At 42.1% G+C, this 23,907-nt stretch overlaps 1 protein-coding gene across 1 annotated transcript in view; it reads right to left on the bottom strand.

Moving 5' to 3' along the window:
- Positions 1–493: 493 nt before the first annotated feature.
- The window catches only part of LOC120020265 (gap junction gamma-1 protein-like), a 34,518-nt gene continuing 11,104 nt past the window's right edge, over positions 494–23,907 (bottom strand). The window contains exon 2 of the mRNA XM_038963812.1: positions 494–2,943. Coding sequence (XP_038819740.1) covers positions 1,661–2,923 — 1,263 coding nt within the window. The 5' untranslated portion in view covers positions 2,924–2,943 and the 3' untranslated portion in view covers positions 494–1,660. The remainder of the gene's footprint in view (positions 2,944–23,907) is intronic.

Here is a 23,907-nt window from a genome sequence, read left to right as displayed (position 1 = left end):
TTATTTCTTGATTGTTTCACAATAAAACATATTTTGCATCTTCAAAGTGGTAGGCATGTTGTGTAAATCAAATGATACAAACCCCCATAAAATCAATTTTAATTCCAGATTGTAAGGCACAAAATAGGAAAATGCCAAGGGGGTAAATACTTTTGCAAACCACTGTAGATGAAGGGAAGGAGAAGGATTTTTAAGCCTTGAGACAATTGAGACGTTGATTGTGTATGTGTCTCAGACAAAAGATTTAAGTGCCTTCGAACGGGGTGCTGTAGTAGGTGCCAGGCACACCGGTTTGTGGCAAGAACTGCAACGCTGCTGGATTTTTCATGCTCAACAGTTTCCTGTGTGTATAAAGAATGGTCCACCACCCAAAGACCAACTTGACATAACTGTGGGAAGCATAGGTGTCAACATGGGCCAGCATACCTGTGGAACACTTTCGACACATTTACATTTATAGATTTTAGTCATTTAGCAAATGGGTGCAACTCAATATTAGGAAAGTGTCCTTAATGTCTTGTTCACTCAGTGTACATCTTCTACTATGTGCATTGTACTGTATATGTACATTGTGTTAAAATGTAGCAAAGTAAATTAATTCATTATTTGCCCCACAAAAACAGCAGAAATTATCAGAAATTGATCGTTCAAATTTTCAAAACAACAACCTACTTAACTTTTTCTTTCACTTCTTCTTTAACTAATTTATTCCGACACTGCAGAATGCTAAATAAAAATGTAATCTTACAACAAAGCTTTGAAAAGTAGAGTGAAATAAAATCTTACTCTACGGAGAACAGTGTTGCTCAAACTTCTGCTGATGGAACACCATTTGTCCTATAACATTTCACATCTTATCTTTCAACCTAACCCATACATATCCAGCATTTCTTCCTCAAATAAATTATTAATGCATATTTTTTTAAATGTCTTAATACAACTCAAAATTTGTTAAAAGGTTCCAAGTGCAAATCTGAACAGTTAGGAATTTCTAGATTACTTTTCACATTTGGTTCACTGTCCTTTTCTTAAACATCATCAGGATTCAATCGTAGCGCCATTAAAATGTGCTTACCACGGTATTGCTTTTAACTAGTCACAATTTAAAATAGACACACTTGCATATTGTTATAGTTTTAAAGACATTATAAATATATTCTGTCAAATTAATCCAGTTCAAAAGCAAGGTTAAATTAATAATCCCAGTAAAAATAATTCAAAATATATTGCCATCATGGTTCATTTTAAATCTCCCTATATTCGTAAGTAGCTAAAATAAATGTTTGACTAAGCAACATATGCATATATTAACTATGTTCAAGCTATGTTATTTAAAGCACAAAAAGACACCCTAATAATATGATACACTATTACTGTATTTAGTGATATCTTCATGTTTGTTTTTCCTTTTTATGTTTACCATTGTTTTGTTATCGCATGTAAATAGTGCATATTTTGTGTGCTCCTGATCCGACACATCACACTGCTGGTTTCTCCTTGTGACAAAGCTAAATCTATTCAGGCAGTGCAATCGATTTACGCTCCAAAGCTTTTAACTATCTTGTCTCATTTCACATCTTCCATTATCCACAGAATATGGTCCTGGAGATTGAAAATTACTTTTCACTACGATTACTGTACCATGTGAAGTTAATAATTCCTAAATCCATACAGAACTCTTTCCATTTTTTACAACGGTCCCAGCAATCTCTGTAGTGGCTGATTTCGGCCTGGCTCCTTGTTTCTCCTGGGTTGTGTTGACCCTGATTTGCTCTGCCATGGTGCTTCCAGGACTACTTGTCCTCGAGGTGGGCTGGTTCTTGTTGGTGTTGTAGGTCTGGAAGGCCATTTCGAGCTGCTCCTGGGCCACCCGTAGGTGGCGGTGCAGGCTGGCCAGGTCCGAGGGGATGTTGTCATCTGGACTGGTGCACTCTTGTTTATGTTCCTGGACATCGTTGGCCATGTTCTGCTCATGGTGCATAATTAGACTGTTGGGGATAATCCGGTTGGGCCTGTCTGACTTCATGACCAGGTTGTACCCGGGGGGAGAGGCGGGGATATTATGGGAGTACGGGTAACTATACGAGGGCTGTCGACCCCCCTGATTCCTCCTCTTGCGGAGAGTGTCTCGGAATGTTCCAATGCTCAAGTGGAACATCTCACACACGTTGAGGAGCAGGCAGAGGCAGCTGACGACATACATGATGAGCAGGAAGATGGTCTTCTCCGTCGGCCGAGAAATAAAGCAGTCTACATTGTGGGGACAGGGCACCTTATTGCACACATATGATGAATTAACACGGAAGCCATAGAGAAGATACTGGCCCACCAGGAAGCCAATCTCAAACACGGCCCGGGACAGTAGCTGAAGGACATAGATTCTCATCAGGCCCTCTTGCATGATCCGCCGGCGGCCGTCATGTTTCTGCGGCTTGGCCGGCTCAGGCTTGACTTCTTGAGCTTCCACCATCTCCTCCTGGTAGATCATAGGCTCTGCATTGTTGTCCTCATCCTCCTCCAGCACCTCCTCAAGCGGGTGGCTTTCCATCCACCTTTGAGCATGAATGAGCTTCTTCCGGCGGTGGAACTTCCGGCGCTCCAACTCGGAGGTGCGGGCTATCTTGTGGATGGCGTAGCCCAGGTACATTACCGAGGGGGTGGAGATCATGATGATCTGGAAAACCCAGAAGCGGACATGTGAGAGTGGGGCGAAGGCATCGTAGCACACGTTGTCACAACCGGGCTGCTTGGTGTTACAGGTGAACTTGGTCTGCTCGTCAGAGTAGATGGACTCGCCCCCCACAGCGGTCAGCACAATGCGGAATATGATGAGCACCGTGAGCCACACTTTCCCCACAAAGGTGGAATGGTTGTGGATCTCTTCCAGAAGACGCGTGAGAAAGCTCCAGCTCATGGTGGTCATAGAGGCTTTTCAACTAGAATCTGGAAACACATAAAAAGTATAATTAAGGGTTTAGTTGAATAAAAGAGAACTAGACACAACTCATACACAACACTCAACAGAACTAGTCACAGCTCATACACAACACCAAATCAAATTTTATTGGTCACGTACGCATATAGTTGTGTTGGAAGTTTACATACACATTACCCAAATATATTTAAACTTTTTCACAATTCCTGACATTTAATCCTAGTAAAAATTCCCTGTTTTACGTCAGTTAGGATCAACGCTTTATTTTAAGAATGTGAAATGTCAGAATAATAGTAGAGAGAATGATTTATTTCAGATTTTATTTCTTTCATCACATTCCCAGTGGATCAGAAGTTTACATACACTCTTAGTATTTAGTAGCATTGCCTTTAAATTGTTTAACTTGGATCAAACGTTTTGGGTAGCCTTCCACAAGCTTCCCACAATAAGTTGGGTGGATTTTGGCCCATTCCCCCTGACAGAGCTGGTGTAACTGAATCAGGTTTGTAGGCCTCCTTGCTCGCACACGCTTTTTCAGTTCTGCCCACAAATTTTCTATAGGATTGAGGTCAGGGCTTTGTGATGGCCACTCCAATACCTTGACTTTGTTGTCCTTAAGCCATTTTGCCACAACTTTGGAAGTATGCTTGGGGTCATTGTCCATTTGGAAGACTCTCTTGCAACCAAGCTTTAACATCCTGACTGATGTCTTGAGATGTTGCTTCAATATATCCACATAATTTTCCTGCCTCATGAATCCATCTATTTTGTGAAGTGCACCAGTCCCTCCTGCAGCAAAGCACCCCCACAACATGATGCTGCCACCTCCACGATTCACGGTTGGGATGGTGTTCTTCAGCTTGCAAGCGTCCCCCTTTTCACTCCAAACATAACAATAGTCAGTATGGCCAAACAGTTCTATTTTTCTTTCATCAGACCAGAAGACATTTCTTCAAAAAGTACGATCTTTGTCCCCATGTGCAGTTGCAAACTGTAGTCTGGCTTTTTTATCTCGGTTTTGGAGCAGTGGCTTCTTCCTTGCTGAGAGGCCTTTCAGGTTATGTTGATATAGGGCTTGTTTTAATGTGGATATAGATATTTTTGTACCTGTTTCCTGTAGGTGTCCTGGAGGGCAGGTAGTTTGCCCCCGGTAATGCGTTGGCCAGACCGCACCACCCTCTGGGCAGCCTTGCGGTTGCGGGCAGTGCAGTTGCCGTACCAGGCGGGGATACAGCCCTACAGGATGCTCTCAATTGTGCATCTGTAAAAGATTGTGTTGGTTTTAGGGGCCACAACAAGCCTCCTGAGGTTGAAGAGGATCTGTTGCGCCTTCTTCACCACACTGTCTGTTTGGGAGGACCATTTCAGATCAAGAGTGATGTGTACGCAGAGGAACTTGAAGCTTTCAACCTTCTCCACTGCGGTCCAGTCGATGTGGATAGGGGCGTGCTCCCTCTGCAGTTTCCTGAAGTCCACGATCAGCTCCTTTGTTTGGTCGACGTTGAGTGAAAAGCTATTTACCTGGCACCACTCTCCCAGGGCCCTCACTTCCTCCCTGTAGGCTGTTTCGTCATTGTTGGTAATCAGGCCTGCTACTGTTGTGTCGGCTGCAAATTTGATGATTGAGTTAGAGGTGTGCGTTGCCACACAGTCATGGGTAAACAGGGAGTACAGGAGGGGGCTGAGTATGCACCCTTGTAGGGCCCCTGTGTTGAGGATCAGCGAAGTGTAGGTGTTGTTTCCTATCCTCACCACCTGGGGGTGGCCCGTCAGGAAGTCCAGGACCCAGTTGCACAGGGTGGGGTTTAGACCCACGGCCCAAAGCTTAATGATGAGCTTGTATGTGTGCAGTGCGATGGCGATTGCATCTTCTGTGGATCTATTGGGGCGGTAAGCAAATTGAAATGGGTCTAGGGTGTCAGGTAAGCGAGAGGTGATATGATCCTTAACTAGCCTCTCAAAGCACTTCATGAAGACAGAAGTGAGTGCTATGGGCAATTGTCATTTAGTTCAGTTACCTTTAGTTTCTTGGCTACAGGAACAATGGTGGACATCTTGAAGCAAGTGGGGACTGCAGACTGGGGTAGGGAGAGATTGAATATGTCCTACTCACAGCTCATACACAACACCAATAGAACTAGTCACAGCTCATACACAACACCAACAGTGTCACGCCCTGGTCTGTTTCACCTGTCCGTGTTCTGGTCTCTACCCGCTCCAGGTGTCACCCATCTTCCCCACTTATCCTCTGTGTATTTATACCTGTGTTCTCTGTTTGTCCGTTGCCAGTTCGTATTTTTTGTCAAGCTTACCAGTGTTTGTCCTGTCAGCTCCTGTCTTTTCCCAGCCTCTCTTTTTCTCGTCCTGCCTGCCTTCCGTCCTGTACCTTTGCTCCATGTCTGGATTACTGAAATCTGCCTGTCCTTGAGCCTGCCTGCCATCCTGTACCTTTGCTCCTACTCTGGATTATCGACCCCTGCCTGCCTTGACATGTCGTTTGCCTGCCCCTGTTGTTACAATAAACATTGTTACTTCACACAGTCTGCACTTGGGTCTTGATTCCTGATAAACAGAACTAGTCTCAGACCATACACAGCACCAACAGAACAGCTCAAGTTTGTTGTTTTGGAAAGTTTGTTGTTTTGAAAGTGTAATGAAAAGTTTCTTAGTAGCTAGCTACCTTTTGAGTTTGGATCCCGCGACGCAGTTGGCGTCAGATGCTGGGACTGCTACTCTCCGTCCAGTGATCCTGCCGACCAAGGCAAGGTCTGAGGAGCTATTTGGCATAGTAGCTAGCCTAGCTGCTAGCTAGCTGCCTATCAAGCTAGCTGAGTTTTTTTGAGGGCTTGAACGCAGCCAGCAACGCGGTTAGCCATTGTGGCTGGGAATGTGGATTGTACTGAGCTTGTGGCTGTCTAGATCCCTGCTGTTTGTTGTTGTTTTCAATCTTCCCTGCGACCTGCCCTGTCTGGAACTGCGAGGAGTAACAGTGTAACCTACGTTTCTAGCTAACATGATAAAGCACAGAGCCGGCAGGAGGAATGTTGAAGACAGTGGTGTCTCTCAATCACAGGTGAATAATTTTTTTAATTAAAGAACAAAAAGAGTTCTACAAGCAGTTGTTACAACAACAAGAAAATACCTTCAAGTGTTTTGTCCAAATACTGGTGGAGTCAACTAATTAAAGAATAGAAGACCTGACCAGAGAGGTCCAGGACCTGAAGAACAGCTTGCAGTTCTACCAGGGTCAGCTTGATGAATTTAAACAGGAGAATGGCAAGATGACAGCAATCTGTAAGTCATTGAGAGAGGACATCAGTTCTGTGTGTGAATCCATGATGACGATGATAGAGAAATCAGATTATCTCGAGGGACAATCAAGTCGGAACAACATGGTTGTGGGCAGAGTTGCAGAATCTCCACATGAGACCTGGACGGAGTCTGAGGACAAAGTGAAGGAAATGTTCTCGGAGAAACTGAAGATGGACCACAGGAGGATTGAGGTGGAGCGTGCCCACAGAACTAGAAAACCCAACACCGGCCCAGGTGACAGGCCCAGGCTGATATTCGTTGAGTTGCTGAGGTTCAAGGACAAGGTAGCTGTTCTGGAAAGAACCAAGAACTTGAGAGGAACATACAGTATTTCTTCCTTAATGAGGTCTATCCTGAAGCTGTGCGCCAGAAGAGGAAAGAACTTATCCCAGCAATGAAAGCTGCATGGGGACATTGCTTACATCCGCTATGACACTCATTGTCCACCCTCCCCCTCAAAAGCCTGGAAGGGATGAGAGAGCCAAGCCTATGGGTTCGTAGCTTCAACCCCGCAGCACACACACCAACTGATTAATGGACTGCTGAATGCATATGTTTTTCTCTCGCTTTGTTTGCTCTTTTCCATATTATGTCTATCTCTGATAAGCTACCCAGGAAAGGGCTGAAAACAGCCCATATTAAAAAACTTCTTAGGGCTAGGCCCCTTTTTTCTCAATTTCCGCCTGAATGACGTGCCCAATGTAAACTGCCTGTTGCTCAGGCCCTGAAGCCAGGATATGCATATAATTGGCACCATTGGAAAGAAAACACTTTGAAGTTTGTAGAAATGTTTAAATAATGTAGGAGAATATAACACAATAGATATGGTAGGAGAAAATCCAAAGAAAAACCAACCGGAATTTGTTTTTGAGAGCGAGACCATGCTCTTACAATGGAAAGTATAAGGGCATACTGGATATTAGCACCCTGGTTGCAATTTCCATGGCTTCCACTGGGTGTCAGCAGTCTATGTTCAAGGTTTCAGGCTTGTAACTTCAAAAACGAAGAAGAAATACCAGTTTTAGTACAGGGACACAGTCTTGGAAATTCGTGTTTGCGTGCATCATGAAGAAAGGACACACCTGCTAAAATCGGTTTCCTATTGAACATGCTTCTTTCCGTAAGAAATATTATAGTTTGATTACCTTTTAGGGTATCTGAGGAGTGAATAGAAACATATTTTGACTTGTTGAAACAAGGTTTCTGTGTAGATTTTCGGATTCCTTTCTCGGCTAGTTGAATCGATGGCGCCAACTAAACTGACTTTTTGGGATATAAAGAAGGATTTTATCTAACAAAACGACACTTCATGTTATAGCTGGGACCCTTTGGATAGCTGGGACCCAAAGGGTCCCAGCTATAACATGAAGTGTCGTTTTGTTAGATAAAATCCTTCTTTATATCCCAAAAAGTCAGTTTAGTTGGCGCCATCGATTCAACTAGCAGAGAAAAGGGTCCCAGCTATCCAAAGGGTCCCAGCTATAACATGAAGTGTCGTTTTGTTAGATAAAATCCTTCTTTATATCCCAAAAAGTCAGTTTAGTTGGCGCCATCGATGCAACTAGCCGAGAAAAGGGTCCCAGCTATCCAAAGGGTCCCAGCTATAACATGAAGTGTCGTTTTGTTAGATAAAATCCTTCTTTATATCCCAAAAAGTCAGTTTAGTTGGCGCCATCGATGCAACTAGCCGAGAAAAGGGTCCCAGCTATCCAAAGGGTCCCAGCTATAACATGAAGTGTCGTTTTGTTAGATAAAATCCTTCTTTATATCCCAAAAAGTCAGTTTAGTTGGCGCCATCGATGCAACTAGCCGAGAAAAGGGTCCCAGCTATCCAAAGGGTCCCAGCTATAACATGAAGTGTCGTTTTGTTAGATAAAATCCTTCTTTATATCCCAAAAAGTCAGTTTAGTTGGCGCCATCGATGCAACTAGCCGAGAAAAGGGTCCCAGCTATCCAAAGGGTCCCAGCTATAACATGAAGTGTCGTTTTGTTAGATAAAATCCTTCTTTATATCCCAAAAGGTCAGTTTAGTTGGCGCCATCGATTCAACAAATCAGAGGAAGATTTTCAAAAAGTAAGTGAATATTTAATCGCTATTTGTGAATTTATGAAAAATATTTTGATGTGGGGCGCCATCCTCAAACAATCACATGGCATGCTTTCGCTGTAATAGCTACTGTAAATCAGACAGTACAGTTAGATTAACAAGAATTTAAGCTTTCAACCGATATCAGACACTTATATTTACCTAAATGTTTAATATCCATCGTTTTTAGGATTCTTTATTTGAATTGCGCACCCTCCAGTTTCACCGGAAGTTGTGGGACAGCTAGCCCTAAGGAGGTTCATGAAATCAATAACTTGCTAACATCAGATAACATTCATATATTAGCCTTTTCTGAGACTCACTTAGATAATTCATTTGATGATACAGTAGTAGCAAAACAAGGATATAACATCTATAGAAGAGACAGAAATGCTTATGCGGGAGGTTTTTCTGTATATATTCAAAGCCATATCCCTGAAATGCTTAGAGAAGATCTTATGTTTTGAAGTGTTGTGGTTGCTTGGCACATCTAAAGCCTTTTCTTTTGGGTTGTTGCTATAGGCTACCAAATGCAAACAGACAGTATCTAAATACTATGTGTGAAATGCTTGATTGTGTATGTGATGTAAACAGAGGTCTACTTTCTTGGGGACCTGTATATTGACTGGTTTTCATCAAGCTGTCCACTCAAGAGGAAGCTTCTCACTGTAACCTGTGCCTGTAATCTGGTTCAGGTTATTAATCAGCCTACCAGGGTGTTTACAAACACTACAGGAACAAGATCATCCAGATGTATCGATCACATTTTTACTAATACTGTAGAACTTTGTTCTAAAGCTGTATCTGTACCCATTGGATGCAGTGATCACAATATAAGGGCTATATCCAGGAAAGCCAAAGTTTTGAAAGATGGGCCTAAAATAGTCTATAAGAGATCACACAGAAGATTTTACCTGTGACTCTTATGTGGATGATGTAAAAAATATGTGTGGGTATGATGTGATTAAAAAGGAGGATCCAGACACTGCACTTGATGAATTTATGAAATTGCTACTTATTGATAAACATGCACCTGTTAAGAAACTGACTCTTAGAACTGTTGACCTCTACAGGATCGGTGTCCTTAAACCGGGATGGTTGTTGCTAACGTGCGCTAATGTGACTAGAATGACGTATACAACAGCCAACTATCCGGGACATAGACATGTCTTATATGGGCAGAAAGCTTATATTCTTGTTAATCTAACTGCAGTGTCCAATTAACAGTAGCTATTACAGAAAACAAAGACCATGTTTTTGTTTGAGGAGAGTGCACAACAACAAAAAACATTTATCACGGCAACTGGTGTGATACATTCACCTCTGAAGGTAAATTACGTACTTACATTCAGTAACCTTGCTCTGATTTGTCATTCTGAGGGTCCCAGAGATAAAATGTAGCATAGTTTTGTTTGATTAAATCCCTTTTTATGTTCAAATGTAGGATTTGGGATCTACAGTTTGACCCCACTGCTGTCTCTGGCTCCACTCCCACACGCCCGGACATCTAGATGTGTGAAAGTTAGTGTATAAGCTAATGGTCCATCATGTATAACATTCCTGGGAGTGTGTAAACTTACATTTTGTATTACCATAGCATTTGTGTATGTTCTCTATAGTGATGTACTTGAAAATGTACCAATTGACCAATTCGGCTCTTTTGGGCAAACCTCTGGCAGACTTGATACAAAATATTTGGTAGTAATGTAATTCTTCACTGGATCAGTCTTAAACGTTGTACACACACCGCTGCCTTCCGGTGGCCAAAATCTGAATTACACCCAGACTCCTATCTGAAAGTATGGTCTTTCTCTTTGATCTTTTACCAGATCTAATGTGTTATATTCTTTTAGGCAAACATTTAAAAAAAGGGTCAGATCCTTGCTTCATGGATTGATGAGGAATTTAAAAACTGTATGGTTGAAAGAGATCGGGCAAAAGGAGTAGCTAATAAGTCTGGCTGCACATCTGACTAGCTGACTTACTGCAAATTGAGATATTATGTGACTAAACTCAACAAAAAGAAGAAGAAACTGTATTATGAAGCCAAGATCAATGATATAAGAATGATATATACACACTGTCTATAGTTATCCCAACACCACAATCAACACCATCCGGACTATACATCTATTAGTGTACGTCTATTAGTGTATGTCTATTAGTGTACTCAAATACTCAAAACACTGGTACCACCTACATGTATTCACACAACCACAAACCCCCCTGTCTGTCCCACTCAGAGTTTATTGATGACGGAGGACAACCCAAACCAGAGAGTTTTTGCCTTTGCATTTTCACATGACCACCTGTACTCCTAAGCTCTGTATTAAAGTAACTGTCCAGTGAAAATCTCACTTTTAAAAGTTCATATTCTGTTTAACTCATTCCCAAATAATGTTGCTGACTCGTCCTATTCTCGTATTTGTGGCCAAAGCATAAATTGGAGAAAAATACACTTAAAAAAACCACACCTCAAACAGACCCTTTAAAAAACAAATGCTATTTCCTCAAATAACATGATCTCATGTTGGCTCATTGGCTGTGCTGTCCAATCAGCAGTCTACTTGAATGAATATTTTTAATGACAAGTGTGTGCCCAGTCGCCCTCAACATTCTGTTGTTGGGGTATGCCCACACCATTACAACACAGAAAAGCTGCTTTTTAACATATTGAATTCCATGTTTTTGGAATGAAAACTTGTTCACTCATATTGGAAACACTAGACAGTTACTTTAAAACTTTTACTTCAACCAGATCCTAGAAATCAAGTCTCTTCTTTTACCCTTTTCAAAGTCAACTTGTTACTGCAGATTTACCTTAATCAGTTGATTAAACCTTTTGCTTTCTTTTAATTTACCAAATTACATGATACAGAGCAATTGTGTTATGATCCTCATATTCCTCTAAAATATGTTTGTGTACTTTTTGCAAACATTAAAATATTTATTTGAGATGAACAATTCCTCTCTAATCCCAACATGTAGGCAAAATAGATTTAAATAATATATTTGCACACAACTTTTGCTATAATAGTACATAATGACAACGCAACACAACAGACTAATGTTAATTAAAAGCAACAACTGTGAACATAATCCCTGGGACCCATTTTAAATTAATAAACAGATGTTCTCACTCGCTTCCATGTGCAAAAAATGTGGTTCTAAATTAGCATTCTTGGAATCTTTTTTCTTAAACACTATAATTATAAAACACAAATGCATTATTTTTTAAATAATTATAATGATCAATTCAATTTAGCAAAATACTTCTTTTTTTAAACTGCTGACATACTGTATCACACACAGTGGTATAGTGGTGTAAACGCAAATAAATACAGTTTTGTTCCCAACTTTTTTATTTTGCGCAACAGTTTACCCATCTTTTTGTGGAAAAAATGCATTAAAAGTATCAGGAGCGTTACCTTAGACAAGTAACGCATATGCATAAATAGTGAGAGGATCTGTACATAACCTTGTGTATAGATTACTCAAAAGCTTCTACTATTCTCATACTGTTTAATGATTAATGATGCAGCTTCTCGATGACTGAATGGAGGGATATTTAGATGAATTCTTTCCAAGCTAAAGGAGTGTTGTGAGTGACACACCTGGGTAATATCAAGATAGGAGGCATATGGGGGAGGAGAGAGAACGCAGATGTGGAGGTGTCTCTGTGTGCGAAACTATTATTCGGAGAGAAAATCCCTATACTGTAGGTTCCCCTGAATGTTGACCTGGGACTCTCAGATTGAGTTTAGAGGAAGAGAAGTAGGCCATCTATAGCTTCTCCCAGGATGTTCTCCCACTAGTGTCCCTACTCCCCTCACACACAGAGCAGACTGACTGCCTGCTTTGTGAGTTGATAGTATCATGACTGTATAGCAGCACTGTCTCCGCTAGCTGCCATCTGAGTGAAAACAGTGAACAGGAGAGGCTTGTTCGTCTGTCTAGCTGCCACGAGGTCTGCCCTCCAGACCCACCAGACCCTGTGCTGCTGCTGTCTCACACTGGGGAGAAAGGGGCAGCTAGCACCACATGGCCAGGCCACAGACGGCAGCTACCGTGGGCAAAATAAGGTGGGTGAGCCCTCATGTGAAACACGTATCTAGTATTATAAGTTAGTAAACTGTTCATAAAATGAATAAAGGTGGGTAAACTGAGTTTACATTTTACTACAATACATCCCTGCCCAGAACTTGAGGATGGGCAGGTTTGTTTAACTGAAGCCCAGTAAGGATTATGGCTTGGCTTTATTATGAAGGGTGCCCCATGAGAGCATGCTTTGGAAGTGGTAGGCTGCTGTGTACAGCAATTCAGTGGTTTGTGGGTAGTTTGCAACATTATTTTATGCAGTTGGTTGAAGTGGAACTGGAAAAGAGAAAACGTTTGTGTGTAACTTGTTCACATTACTCTTTCGCTGTGTGATATTGCCGTGTTTTATTTTAGGACTCTCCATGTTAATTCCATGCTAGATGTCAGAAGTTACTCATGCAAGAAAGCAATAAACATGTTTCATGCTCATGCCCTTTGGGGATTACTAAATATAAATATTTCATTTCTGTAAACAACATGTTTTAACAATAATATTGGAAAAATTATGATAGAACAAATTGATTTGAGAATGTTGTATTAATGAATGCAATTACTATATGCATGTGTAAGTTTTAATTGTAGGCACTACTACCAGTTTTTGTTTTTTTTCCCTTAAGGGAGGTATATTACTGGAAACTTTAAAGGTTTACCAGTAAACTACCAGAATTGTGCTATCTTTCAAGGATTTTATGTAATCTATCTCAAGACCCTTTTGGGTACTTCAGATTATCACAGGTGTCTGTAACTATCTCTGTCCCTCTGTGTGGCCTTACCACATGTACAATATTTGAAATAATTACATTTGAGGATTTTAAAATATATAATAGAATGACAAATCTGTAAAACATCCTAAATATAAACCATGAACTCAGTCAGTGAACATCATCGGTGTTAAATATGAGGCTTTCAGCATGAAATATACTTTATATATATTTATTTTACTATGTCAATATGTATTTGTTGTCAATCTTTTGGCATCGAACTGATGGTAGTTGAGAAGAAAAGTCAATAGTTAGAAGAGTTGCAGTTAATTTAAAATAATGCTATTTTCACTTAAATCGTATGGTCTATCTACTTGAAACACATGGACAATATGGACACAGATATAAAAAATGAAAACGATATATGAATACATTTTTTTAAAGTTTTTGAAGTACAAGCTTTGCAACCCTATTCTTAATATCAATCAATCTTGTAAATATTGATTTCAGTATCCGCACTTCGCTGAAGGAAAAGAAATGACTGTGTGATATGACAAAATAAATGCATTGTTTTTATGTAGGCTATCTTTCCATTTCCGTATTACAACATAAGATTTGTTCTCCCATCGAAGGTGATCCCACCTGACTTGCCCTCATGATCTTGACTTTGACCCGTGTCCTAATAAGTAACGTAAAGTTATAGTTTATCACTTTTATTCATCATTAAACCCAATATTTTGAACACATGTAAAATATATTATATTTTATATATTTCAAATGGTACAAATCTGTATAACAAGAAAACAATAATGAGAACTACATCTCTATATCTTATAGAACAAGTATTTATTAGCCTGGTGTAAACAAGTTGCAGTAACACCTTGCCGTAATTGCGTGGAATTCTTCTCTGGATTTTATATATTTTTTATTACATGTTTTATTTATTTATGGTAACACAGCCAAGACACAACAGTAAGGATTAAAGAAAAAATACAAAACACCCACCCATCCCCCCTCCCCAACCCACATAGGACCACGTTTACTGACGATATCATAGCAATTCTCTTAATATTAGTCCATAACTCAACATTTTCTCTCTATCCCCATTGTTGCAGCGGCAACATCACCATCTATGGCCAACTGAGAACAACCCATTTGAGAAATTAACAAATGTTTAGGTTGTAGCGACCTGAGAGAATATACATGATAAAGAATTACAAATAACCTGGTGTCAGATTATTATTTGCTGCAAAATAATATCCTTCCAGTTTTACACAGTGGGACTAAAATATGTATGTGTTTTGAAATAAAACTGGTGCCTGAGGAGACATATTGGGCTCATCTCAATACATATTTTTGCACCATACTTTTACCCTGTTGATTTAAAACCATGCTACATTTGGCATACAATTAAAATGTAACATTCTACACCTGAATTGTGCATAAAATGATTGTAATCTCATTTAAAATGTTCAGTCTACCACACCTACAGTATGACAGAGGAAAGAGCTACGCATCCTAGGGTTTGGGAGAGAATGAACAAAACCCACCTGGAGAAGAAGTTGCACTGCACACTCTGTTCAGACATAACTTTGTCCACATTTTCACGGCCATCCCGTGCCAAGTCCGTGCCGATGGCATGGAGGGTCCATCCTGATCCTGATCTGATGCTGTGACACACTAGCTAACAACAACATAATCTCCCCCACATAGTAAAAACAACAAACATTGTATAATAAGACTACTTAGCCTTTTCTGTTTATCCTCTCCTGACTTATCCACTCAGTGAGGACGGAACTGAACTCTTTCTCCTGTGAATGCCTCACATTCTGACTCGTGTCTGTTTTCTATTACGCCAGCCTTTTGCCCAAGAAGGAAGTATAAAAAAGAGAAGGAGAAAGACAAGGAAAAAATCTCTCCCTCCCTACCCTGGCAAGTGACCCTGACCAGAGGGTCAAACTTAAGGACATCTGACTGCAGATTGAAATTAACACCCACCCAGCTGAGGGAGGCTTGTTAGTGGCAACACCTCCAGCCTTCCCCTCCCCACCCACTCCCTAAAGCTCAACACTGCTAAACACTCACCACCCTATAGCTCAACACTGCTCAATATTCAGCCACCTATAGCTCAACACTGCTCAACACTGCTCAACAACCAACCCCTGTAGCTCAACACTGCTCAACAACTAACCCCTGTAGCTCAACACTGCTCAACAACCAACCCCTATAGCTCAACACTGCTCAACAACCAACCCCTATAGCTCAACACTGCTCAACAACCAACCCCTATAGCTCAACACTGCTCAACAACCAACCCCTGTAGCTCAACACTGCTCAACACCCACCCCTCTATAGCTCCACACTGGTCAAAACTCACCCCCTATAGCTCAACACTGTTAAACACTCACCCTCTATAGCTCAATACTGCTCAACACTCAGCCCCCAGTAGCTCAACACTGCTCAACACTCACTCCCCTGTAACTCAACACTGCTCAACACTCACTCCCCTGTAACTCAACACTGCTCAACACTCACTCCCCTGTAACTCAACACTGCTCAACATTCACTCCCCTGTAACTCAGCACTGCTCAACACTCACTCCCCTGTAGCTTAACATAGATGATGACAGCTCGTCCTCTCTCTGCCACTTCTCTGATCTCAGCAAGACATGGTGCACCACACCACTGCCTCTCCTCACTTCCCCAGGCCTAGGGTACCTGTAAAGCTAGTTGTGGATGTGATTGCTTGCCTTGAAAATACACCATGTGGAAAGGAGATGCATCTGCATAGTGGTTGGCATATGGATGGTCACGCACATAAGTATTAGTCTTCTCTCTCTTCTCTCTCACTCTCTTTCTATCTGTCATTTAAAGACACAAACACTCACACAGACCAACACCTACTGGAATTGTATATTTATATACAGTACAACAGATGTCCTTGATTATAACAAACAACAATGAAGAGAGAGAGGGTTAGCCTGCTGGGATATCCACTCTCCAAAGTGCCACACAGAGATAAAAAACACATTGCCTTAGAGCAGATCCGCTTCAATGTATCCAACAGGTACACTCAGTCATATCAAGTGTCCAAATATTTAGATGTTCCATCCAGGCGACTGGCCAGAGATGGGACTGGTGGACAGGTCCCACTCCACACTACACTCCACGTCTTTTCCGGCATGGTGTTTACACTCAAGGCTTTTTGTCAGGCCGTAGAACTGGAAGCACAATGTTACTTAGCGCATGTGACCGCTTTTTTCATATGACTAACATGCATCTATGAGTACAGTAGAGGCAAACCATGTGCCTCATTCATACCATATGGTTCTTTGCCCATAAATATTTGTCTCCATGAAGAAATCCGAGCTGATATATTTAATTTCTAATTTAAAAAATTGTTCCTCAATCACTTTTATTGTGGGCCAGCCATCGTACTACTGTTTAATACTGGAAGTGACGGTCAGCTTAACTGAAATTGGTGCACAACAGTAAAGAGACCAGTATCTGGCTAATGCCAGTGCTACAATGACCATATGCCTGTGGTGTGGAGTGACTTACAGTCTTCCTCAGAAAGATACTCAGAAGTCAAGAATTATCATTCAATTACATATATCTGGATACAAAGCAGGTACAAGCCTTATATCAATCTCTTTCATTAGCAAACTGGGGAGTGTGGGTAACAAATGTCACTTTTATCACCTGTATTTTGGATGAATCCCTTGCTAATACCTCACTGACTTGGCCAATTTATCAACATTTTATTTCTGCTCAGACATCACTGGAAACCTCTGACACAGAATAAGGGCTACTGGTCATACCTAACTTATCATTTTTCACCTAAAGACCAGTATTTTCCAAAAAGAGTCAGTATTTAACACTTCATGAAATATACACTTCTCTAAACATTCAATCATGAGTGTGATATGAGAGTTGCGTGAAAACTGAGCGGGCTGAAGAGAGTGTGGAGAGCTCTGTGAAAGTGTGCAAGATGAGCATCTTGGCCATTTTAGTGTTGAGATGTGAGGGTGTGTGAGTGAGCGGACTGAGTGGGTGCTGGCTCTGAAACCAAGCCAGCTGGACCTGAAGGACCCACCCATCCTCCAGAGGCTTTGCCTCCAAACATCCTTCCATCCCTTTCTCCCCCCATCCCTGCATCTGACTGAGGAGTTCTGGCATTGCATGCACCCCTGCTGGGGGTCAAGGGAAGGAGGAGATGGGATGCTGCTGGAATCACTGGAGCATTTGGGGTTCATCTAGACAGCCATGTGCTGTGCTGTCCCTAGGGGGAGCAACACAGTCAGACCATCACGTGGCTTCTTCTCTTAGTCGGATCACATACACAGCTCTAAAATCTTGCTGCCACCCAAAAGACACAGATGGTCAAGTAACTAGCCAATCTATTTATGTTATTTTCTGGTTATAATAAGTTAGTCATTATATAATAAATTATGTTCATTCAGTTAATATTTATTCAATGATCTGTTGAGTTGATAAACCACCTGCAGATTCCTTTTTCTAGTCATTTGTTGCTGCACAAAATGGCACATTCTGTTCAAACGACAGCTCCACAAGCCTTTACTCGTGGGCAGTCAGTTGTCACCTCGAAGAGGTCAGTGAGAGTTGTGCTGTCTGTCTGCAGTGGAGTTGGAATGATGCAACAACAAGGACACATGGACAGAAGAGTAGTGAACACCTCAACAGCTCTCCTCTCCTCAGCCCCTTGCCAATGTCACTTTCCCGGAGAGTTTTTCCCTCTGCAGAACTAAGTTGACGGGAGCCAACTAGAGGCCACGGAGGTCTGTGTTTATGTAACAGATCAAGCAAAGCCATGTGACTTGGACGTGGCCCCCAGAGAAAAGAGTGACACAAGACACCAGAGCAAAGCATGCGACTCGGCCGGTGCTTTCCCCCGTTCTCCTCTCCCCTACATCATCCAACTGCCCTTACCGGGCAGTGCAGAGCAGAGTAGGGTATATCCTGTAGGCTGCCTGAGAGTGGTGGCAGTCCTCTTTCATTTGTTCACTTTTCTCTCCGTTTTTCAGCCAAGCCTATCCTATCCTACCCCTTGGGTCTGTGCATCCCGTGCCAGTTTGACAGAGGCTCAAGTCCACCGAAGCGACTGGGGTGAAGAGCCTAGAGGTGGATGCCAACATTATCCAAGAAAAACTTCCTTCAGCTGAGCTTGGATGTCTACTCTTAGTCAACAAGGCATTGCAGTATAGCTGTGAAGGACGTGGACATGGTCCAACTATAAAAAGCAGGTTTCAAACTTTAACAAATGTAACCTACTGCAAAAGTTCTTTGGCATTTTGCTATATATTTATATAACTTAAAAGATTGTACATCTGATGTAGATCGTAAATTGCCTGTAAAGTTTGACTGCCCTAAACAATTTCAGAATGCAGTGGAATGGTTGAAATGCTCTTGCTCCACTGAAACCCTTGCTTATCCTTACGTAAGGACTATGCATACACTGTAACAACATTTCTTAGAACAAAAATGGACAAAGAGTCTATTTCTACATACTGCCCCAAAAAACATGTTCCATGAGAACACTAGGCCTGCTAACTATCTAACTGGAGGTTTTGGTTTTACTGTGTTCAGATAGTATAAACACACTAAGAATTAAGTCTTCTCTACGCAGACATTCTGTACGACAGTATACTGAGACAGAACTGAACAGCCTCAAGACTGACATTGCCTTTAGGTAGAACATGATGAGCAGACATTAATGTCCTTTTCATTTTTATGTAAGTTGAGAGAAATAGCGGAAATGTAATGAAAAGCATACAGTATATCACAAAAGTGAGTACACCCCTCACATTTTTGTAAATATTTGAGTATATCTTTTCATGTGACAACACTGAAGAAATGACACTTTGCTACAATGTAAAGTAGTGAGTGTACAGCTTGTATAACAGTGTAAATTTGCTGTCCCCTCAAAATAACTCAACACACAGCCATTAATGTCTAAACCGCTGGCAACAAAAGTGAGTACGTTCCCAAAACACAAAAACTGTCCAGTTGTGAGGATGATTAAACGTTTCATTTAGGGTGAAAAAAAACATTCACCTGATGTTACAAGAATGTTCCCAGATTTTTTTTAAACTTTCTTCAAAGGTTCCCAGAATATTTAATTAGGTTGTGGGAACAGTGTGGGTATATCACAAGAGATAGGTTCCTAAAACACAAAATCTGTCCAGTTGTGATGACATTCTTACAATGTTTACATCAGGGTGCACAAAACATTCCCTCAATGTTCTTAGAATGTTATTCTTATGTTCCCAGAATGATACAATTAAGTTTTGAACAGTCCACAGAGGTTTGTTTCATGTGTTAGTGTTATCTTATTGTTGAGGAAGTTAGTTCTACAATAATCCATGTAAATCAATCAAATTTTATTTGTCACATAATTCATAAACAACAGGTGGAGACTATCATTGAAGTTGAAACACATATGGCATTTATTTGGAATCGCATAACAATTTATAAGACATTTATTGTACAAACATAGTTTTGACATATTTTATATATAGTCCACAGCTAGGATCGAACCTGGGAGCTTTGGAGTGTTATCCCTGAAATTGATCCATTGTGCCATTGGAATAGGCCTAAAATAAATATAAAGCTGTTTACACCTTTACTCCGACTTCCAGGTTGTGGTTTTTGTCTTTGCAAAAGATAGGATAACTAAAGCTAGAAAAAGAAGTATCCTCTATTGTTTCTTACTCTCTTACCAATCCTGTTTACAGTGTATTCTGTAAAGTTGGGAGGTTTTGACTTTTATTTTCCCTACAAACTTGATTTCAGAAATCATGTGAAATTATTGCCTGGCAGATTGTTGTGAGGTGTACACAGATGTGCGTATGTACTAAGACATATACAGTAGCCATAGTTTGGTCATCATTTAAGGATTTCAGTACAAGTGGAAATCCAATAGAAACATTAGGATCCTTGTTGTGCAGCAGTCTAAGTATCCTACAGGGCTTGAAAATGGTAGATCGCAGGTTCAAATCTACTTGGTTATCATTCTTTAAAAAAGCTATAGCTATGTATGACAATACCCTTATAAAACATAATGACGTAAGTGCACTTTTTTCAAAGTTTGGTAACTTCAGATAATAATGTTGTATTACACATCAATATTAGCAGAACATCGCAGCAATGTTTTCAGAACGACTTCCATCATTGAAGTATGTTTTTAGAACAATTCTGGACCATCATGTCATAACCTTACAGAATACATTTATACGAGTCTCGCAGGAATGTGTCTTGTTTGATGTTAAATGTGTTACAAGTAATTATCTCCATCAACATTAGCTGTTTTTTTTTAAACAACTTCTATTACTCCAACATTTTATTGTGGAAGTACAGTGGCTTGCGAAAGTACAGTGGCTTGCGAAAGACAAGAAACAGAAAACTTGAGCGTGCATAACTATTCACCCCCCCCAAAGTCAATGCTTTGTTAGAGCCACCTTTTGCCACAATTACAGCTGCAAGTCTCTTGGGGTATGTCTCTATAAGCTTGGCACATCTAGCCACTGGGATTTTTGCCCATTCTTCAAGGCAAAACTGCTCCAGCTCCTTCAAGTTGGATGGGTTCCGCTGGTGTACAGCAATTTTTAAGTCATACCACAGATTCTCAATTGGATTGAGGTCTGGGCTTTGACTAGGCCATTCCAAGACATTTAAATGTTCCCCTTAAACCTCTCAAGTGTTGCTTTAGCAGTATGTTTAGGGTTATTGTCCTGCTGGAAGGTGAGCATCCGTCCCAGTTTCAAATCTCCGGAAGACTGAAACAGGTTTCCCTCAAGAATTTCCCTGTATTTAGCACCATCCATTTTCCTTGATGGCCTAACGGCTCAATTTTAGTCTCATCTGACCAGAGTACCTTCTTCCATATGGTTGGGGAGTCTCCCACATGCCTTTTAGCAAACACCAAATATGTTTGCTTATTTTTTTCTTTAAGCAATGGCTTTTTTTCTGGCCACTCTTCCGTAAAGTCCAGCTCTGTGGAGTGTGCGGCTTAAAGTGTTCCTATGGACAGATACTCCAATCTCCGCTGGGGAGCTTTGCAGCTCCGTCAGGGTTATCTTTGGTCTCTTTGTTGCCTCTCTGATTAATGCCCTCCTTACCTGGTCTATGAGTTTTGGTGGACGGCCCTCTCTTGGCAGGTTTGTTGTGATGCCATATTCTTTCAATTTTTTAATAATGGATTTAACGGTGCTCCGTGGGATGTTCAAAGTTTCTGATATTTTTTTTATAACTCAACCCTGATCTGTACTTCTCCACAACTTTGTCCCTGACCTGTTTGTAGAGCTCCTTGGTCTTCATGGTGCCGCTTGCTTGGTGGTGACTCTTGCTTAGTGGTGTTGCAGACTCTGGGGCCTTTCAGAACAGGTGTACATATACTAAGATCATGTGACAGATCATGTGACACTTAGATTGCACAGAGGTGGACTTTATTTAACTAATTATGTGTAACGGCTGATTTCCTCCTCTTCGTCTGAAGAGGAGGTGTAGCAGGGATCGGACCAAGACGCAGAGTGGTAAGTGTCCATGTTTTAATATAATTAACTGAACACGACAAAATATACAAAATAACAAAGTAACCTAACCGAAACAGTCCCGTGTGGCACGAACACAGACACAGGAAACAAACACCCAAAAACCAACAGTGAAAACAGGCGGGCAGCTCAGACGGCGCTGGGCAGACGGGCAGCTCAGACGGCGCTGGGCAGACGGGCTGCTCAGACTGCGCTGGGCAGACGGCGCTGGGCAGACGGGCAGCTCAGACGGCGCTGGACAGACGGGCAGCTCAGACGGCGCTGGACAGACGGGCAGCTCAGACGGCGCTGGACAGACGGGCAGCTCAGACGGCGCTGGACAGACGGGCAGCTCAGACGGCGCTGGACAGACGGGAGACTCTGGCGGCTCAGGACAGACGGGAGACTCTGGCGGCTCAGGACAGACGGGAGACTCTGGCTGCGCTGGAGAAGTGGAAGGCTCTGGCAGCGCTGGACAGGTGGGAGCAACTGTAGAGAGAAAACGGAGAGACAGCCTGGTGCGGGGGGCTGCCACCGGAGGACTGGTACGTGGAGGTGGCACCGGACATACCGGACCGTGAAGGAGTACAGGAGCTCTTGAGCACCGAGCCTGCCCAACCTTACCTGGTTGAATGCTCCCCGTAGCCCGGCCAGTGCGGCGAGGTGGAATAACCCGCATTGGGCTGTGCTGGCGAACCGGGGACAGCATGCGTAAGGCTGGTGCCATGTACGCCGGCCCGAGGAGACGTACTGGAGACCAGATGCGTTGAGCCGGCTTCATGGCACCTGGCTCGATGCCCAACCTAGCCCGGCCGATACGAGGAGCTGGAATGTATCGCACCGGGCTAAGCACGCGTACTGGGGACACCGTGCGCTCCACCACATAACCCGGTGCCTGACCAGAACGACGCCCTCTCTCTCCACGGTAAGCACGGGGAGTTGGCTCAGGTCTCCTACCTGGCTTAGCCATACTCCCCGTGTTCCCCCCCCAAGACATTTTTGGGGCTGACTCTCGGGCTTCCAACCGCGTCGCCGTGCTGCCTCCTCATACCAGCGCCTCCCTGCCTTCGCTGCCTCCAACTCTGCCCTGGGACGGCGATATTCCCCTGGCTGAGTCCAGGGTCCTTTGCCGTCCAGAATCTCCTCCCAAGTCCATGAATCCTGTGTCTTCTGCCGCTGCTGCTGCTGTCCTTTACCACTCTGCTTGGTCCTTGGTTGGTGGGTGTTTCTGTAACGGCTGTGTAGCAGGGATCGGACCAAGACGCAGAGTGGTAAGTGTCCATGTTTTAATATAATTAACTGAACACGACAAAATATACAAAATAACAAAGTAACCTAACCGAAACAGTCCCGTGTGGCACGAACACAGACACAGGAAACAAACACCCACAAACCAACAGTGAAAACAGGCAACCTAAATATGGTTCCCAATCAGAGACAATGCAAAACACCTGTCTCTGATTGAGAACCATATCAGGCCAATTGACAAACCTAAACATAGAAACACATAACATAGACTGCCCACCCCAACTCACGCCCTGACCAAACTAACTAAAGACAAAACAAAGGAAAATAAAGGTCAGAATGTGACATTATGTGACTTCTGAAGGTAATTGGTTGCACCAGATCTTATTTAGGGGCTTCATAACAAAGGGGGTGAATACATATGCACGCACCACAAGTAATATTTTTCATTTCACTTCACCAATTTGGACTATATTGTGTATGTCCATTACATGAAATCCAAATAAAAATTCATTTAAATGACAAGTTGTAATGCAGCTGTCACATTCGTCGTAGTGAGGAGACCAAGGCGCAGCGTGATGTGAATGCATTATTTTTTAATAAACGAATGAACCACTAAACAAACTAACAAAACAACAAAACGAACGTGAAGCTATAAATAACAGAGTGCTGACATGCAACTACACATAGTCAACTACCCACAAAACCCAAATGGAAAATGGCAACCTAAATAGGATCCCCAATCAGAGACAACGATAAACAGCTGCCTCTGATTGGGAACCAATTCAGGCCACCATAAACCTACATTACCTAGACATACTAAAATCCCGATAGATAAACAAAAAACCCTAGACAAGACAAAAACACACATACCCACCCTCGTCACACCCTGACCTGACCAAAATAATACAGAAAATATAGAAAACTAAGGTCAGGGCATGACAGCAGCAAAATAGGAAACACGCCAAGGGGGATGAATACT

The sequence above is a fragment of the Salvelinus namaycush genome, chromosome 25 (assembly GCF_016432855.1).
Source record: "Salvelinus namaycush isolate Seneca chromosome 25, SaNama_1.0, whole genome shotgun sequence".
Classification (NCBI taxonomy): Eukaryota; Metazoa; Chordata; class Actinopteri; order Salmoniformes; family Salmonidae; genus Salvelinus; species Salvelinus namaycush.
This window is presented reverse-complemented; position numbering and strand designations above follow the sequence as displayed.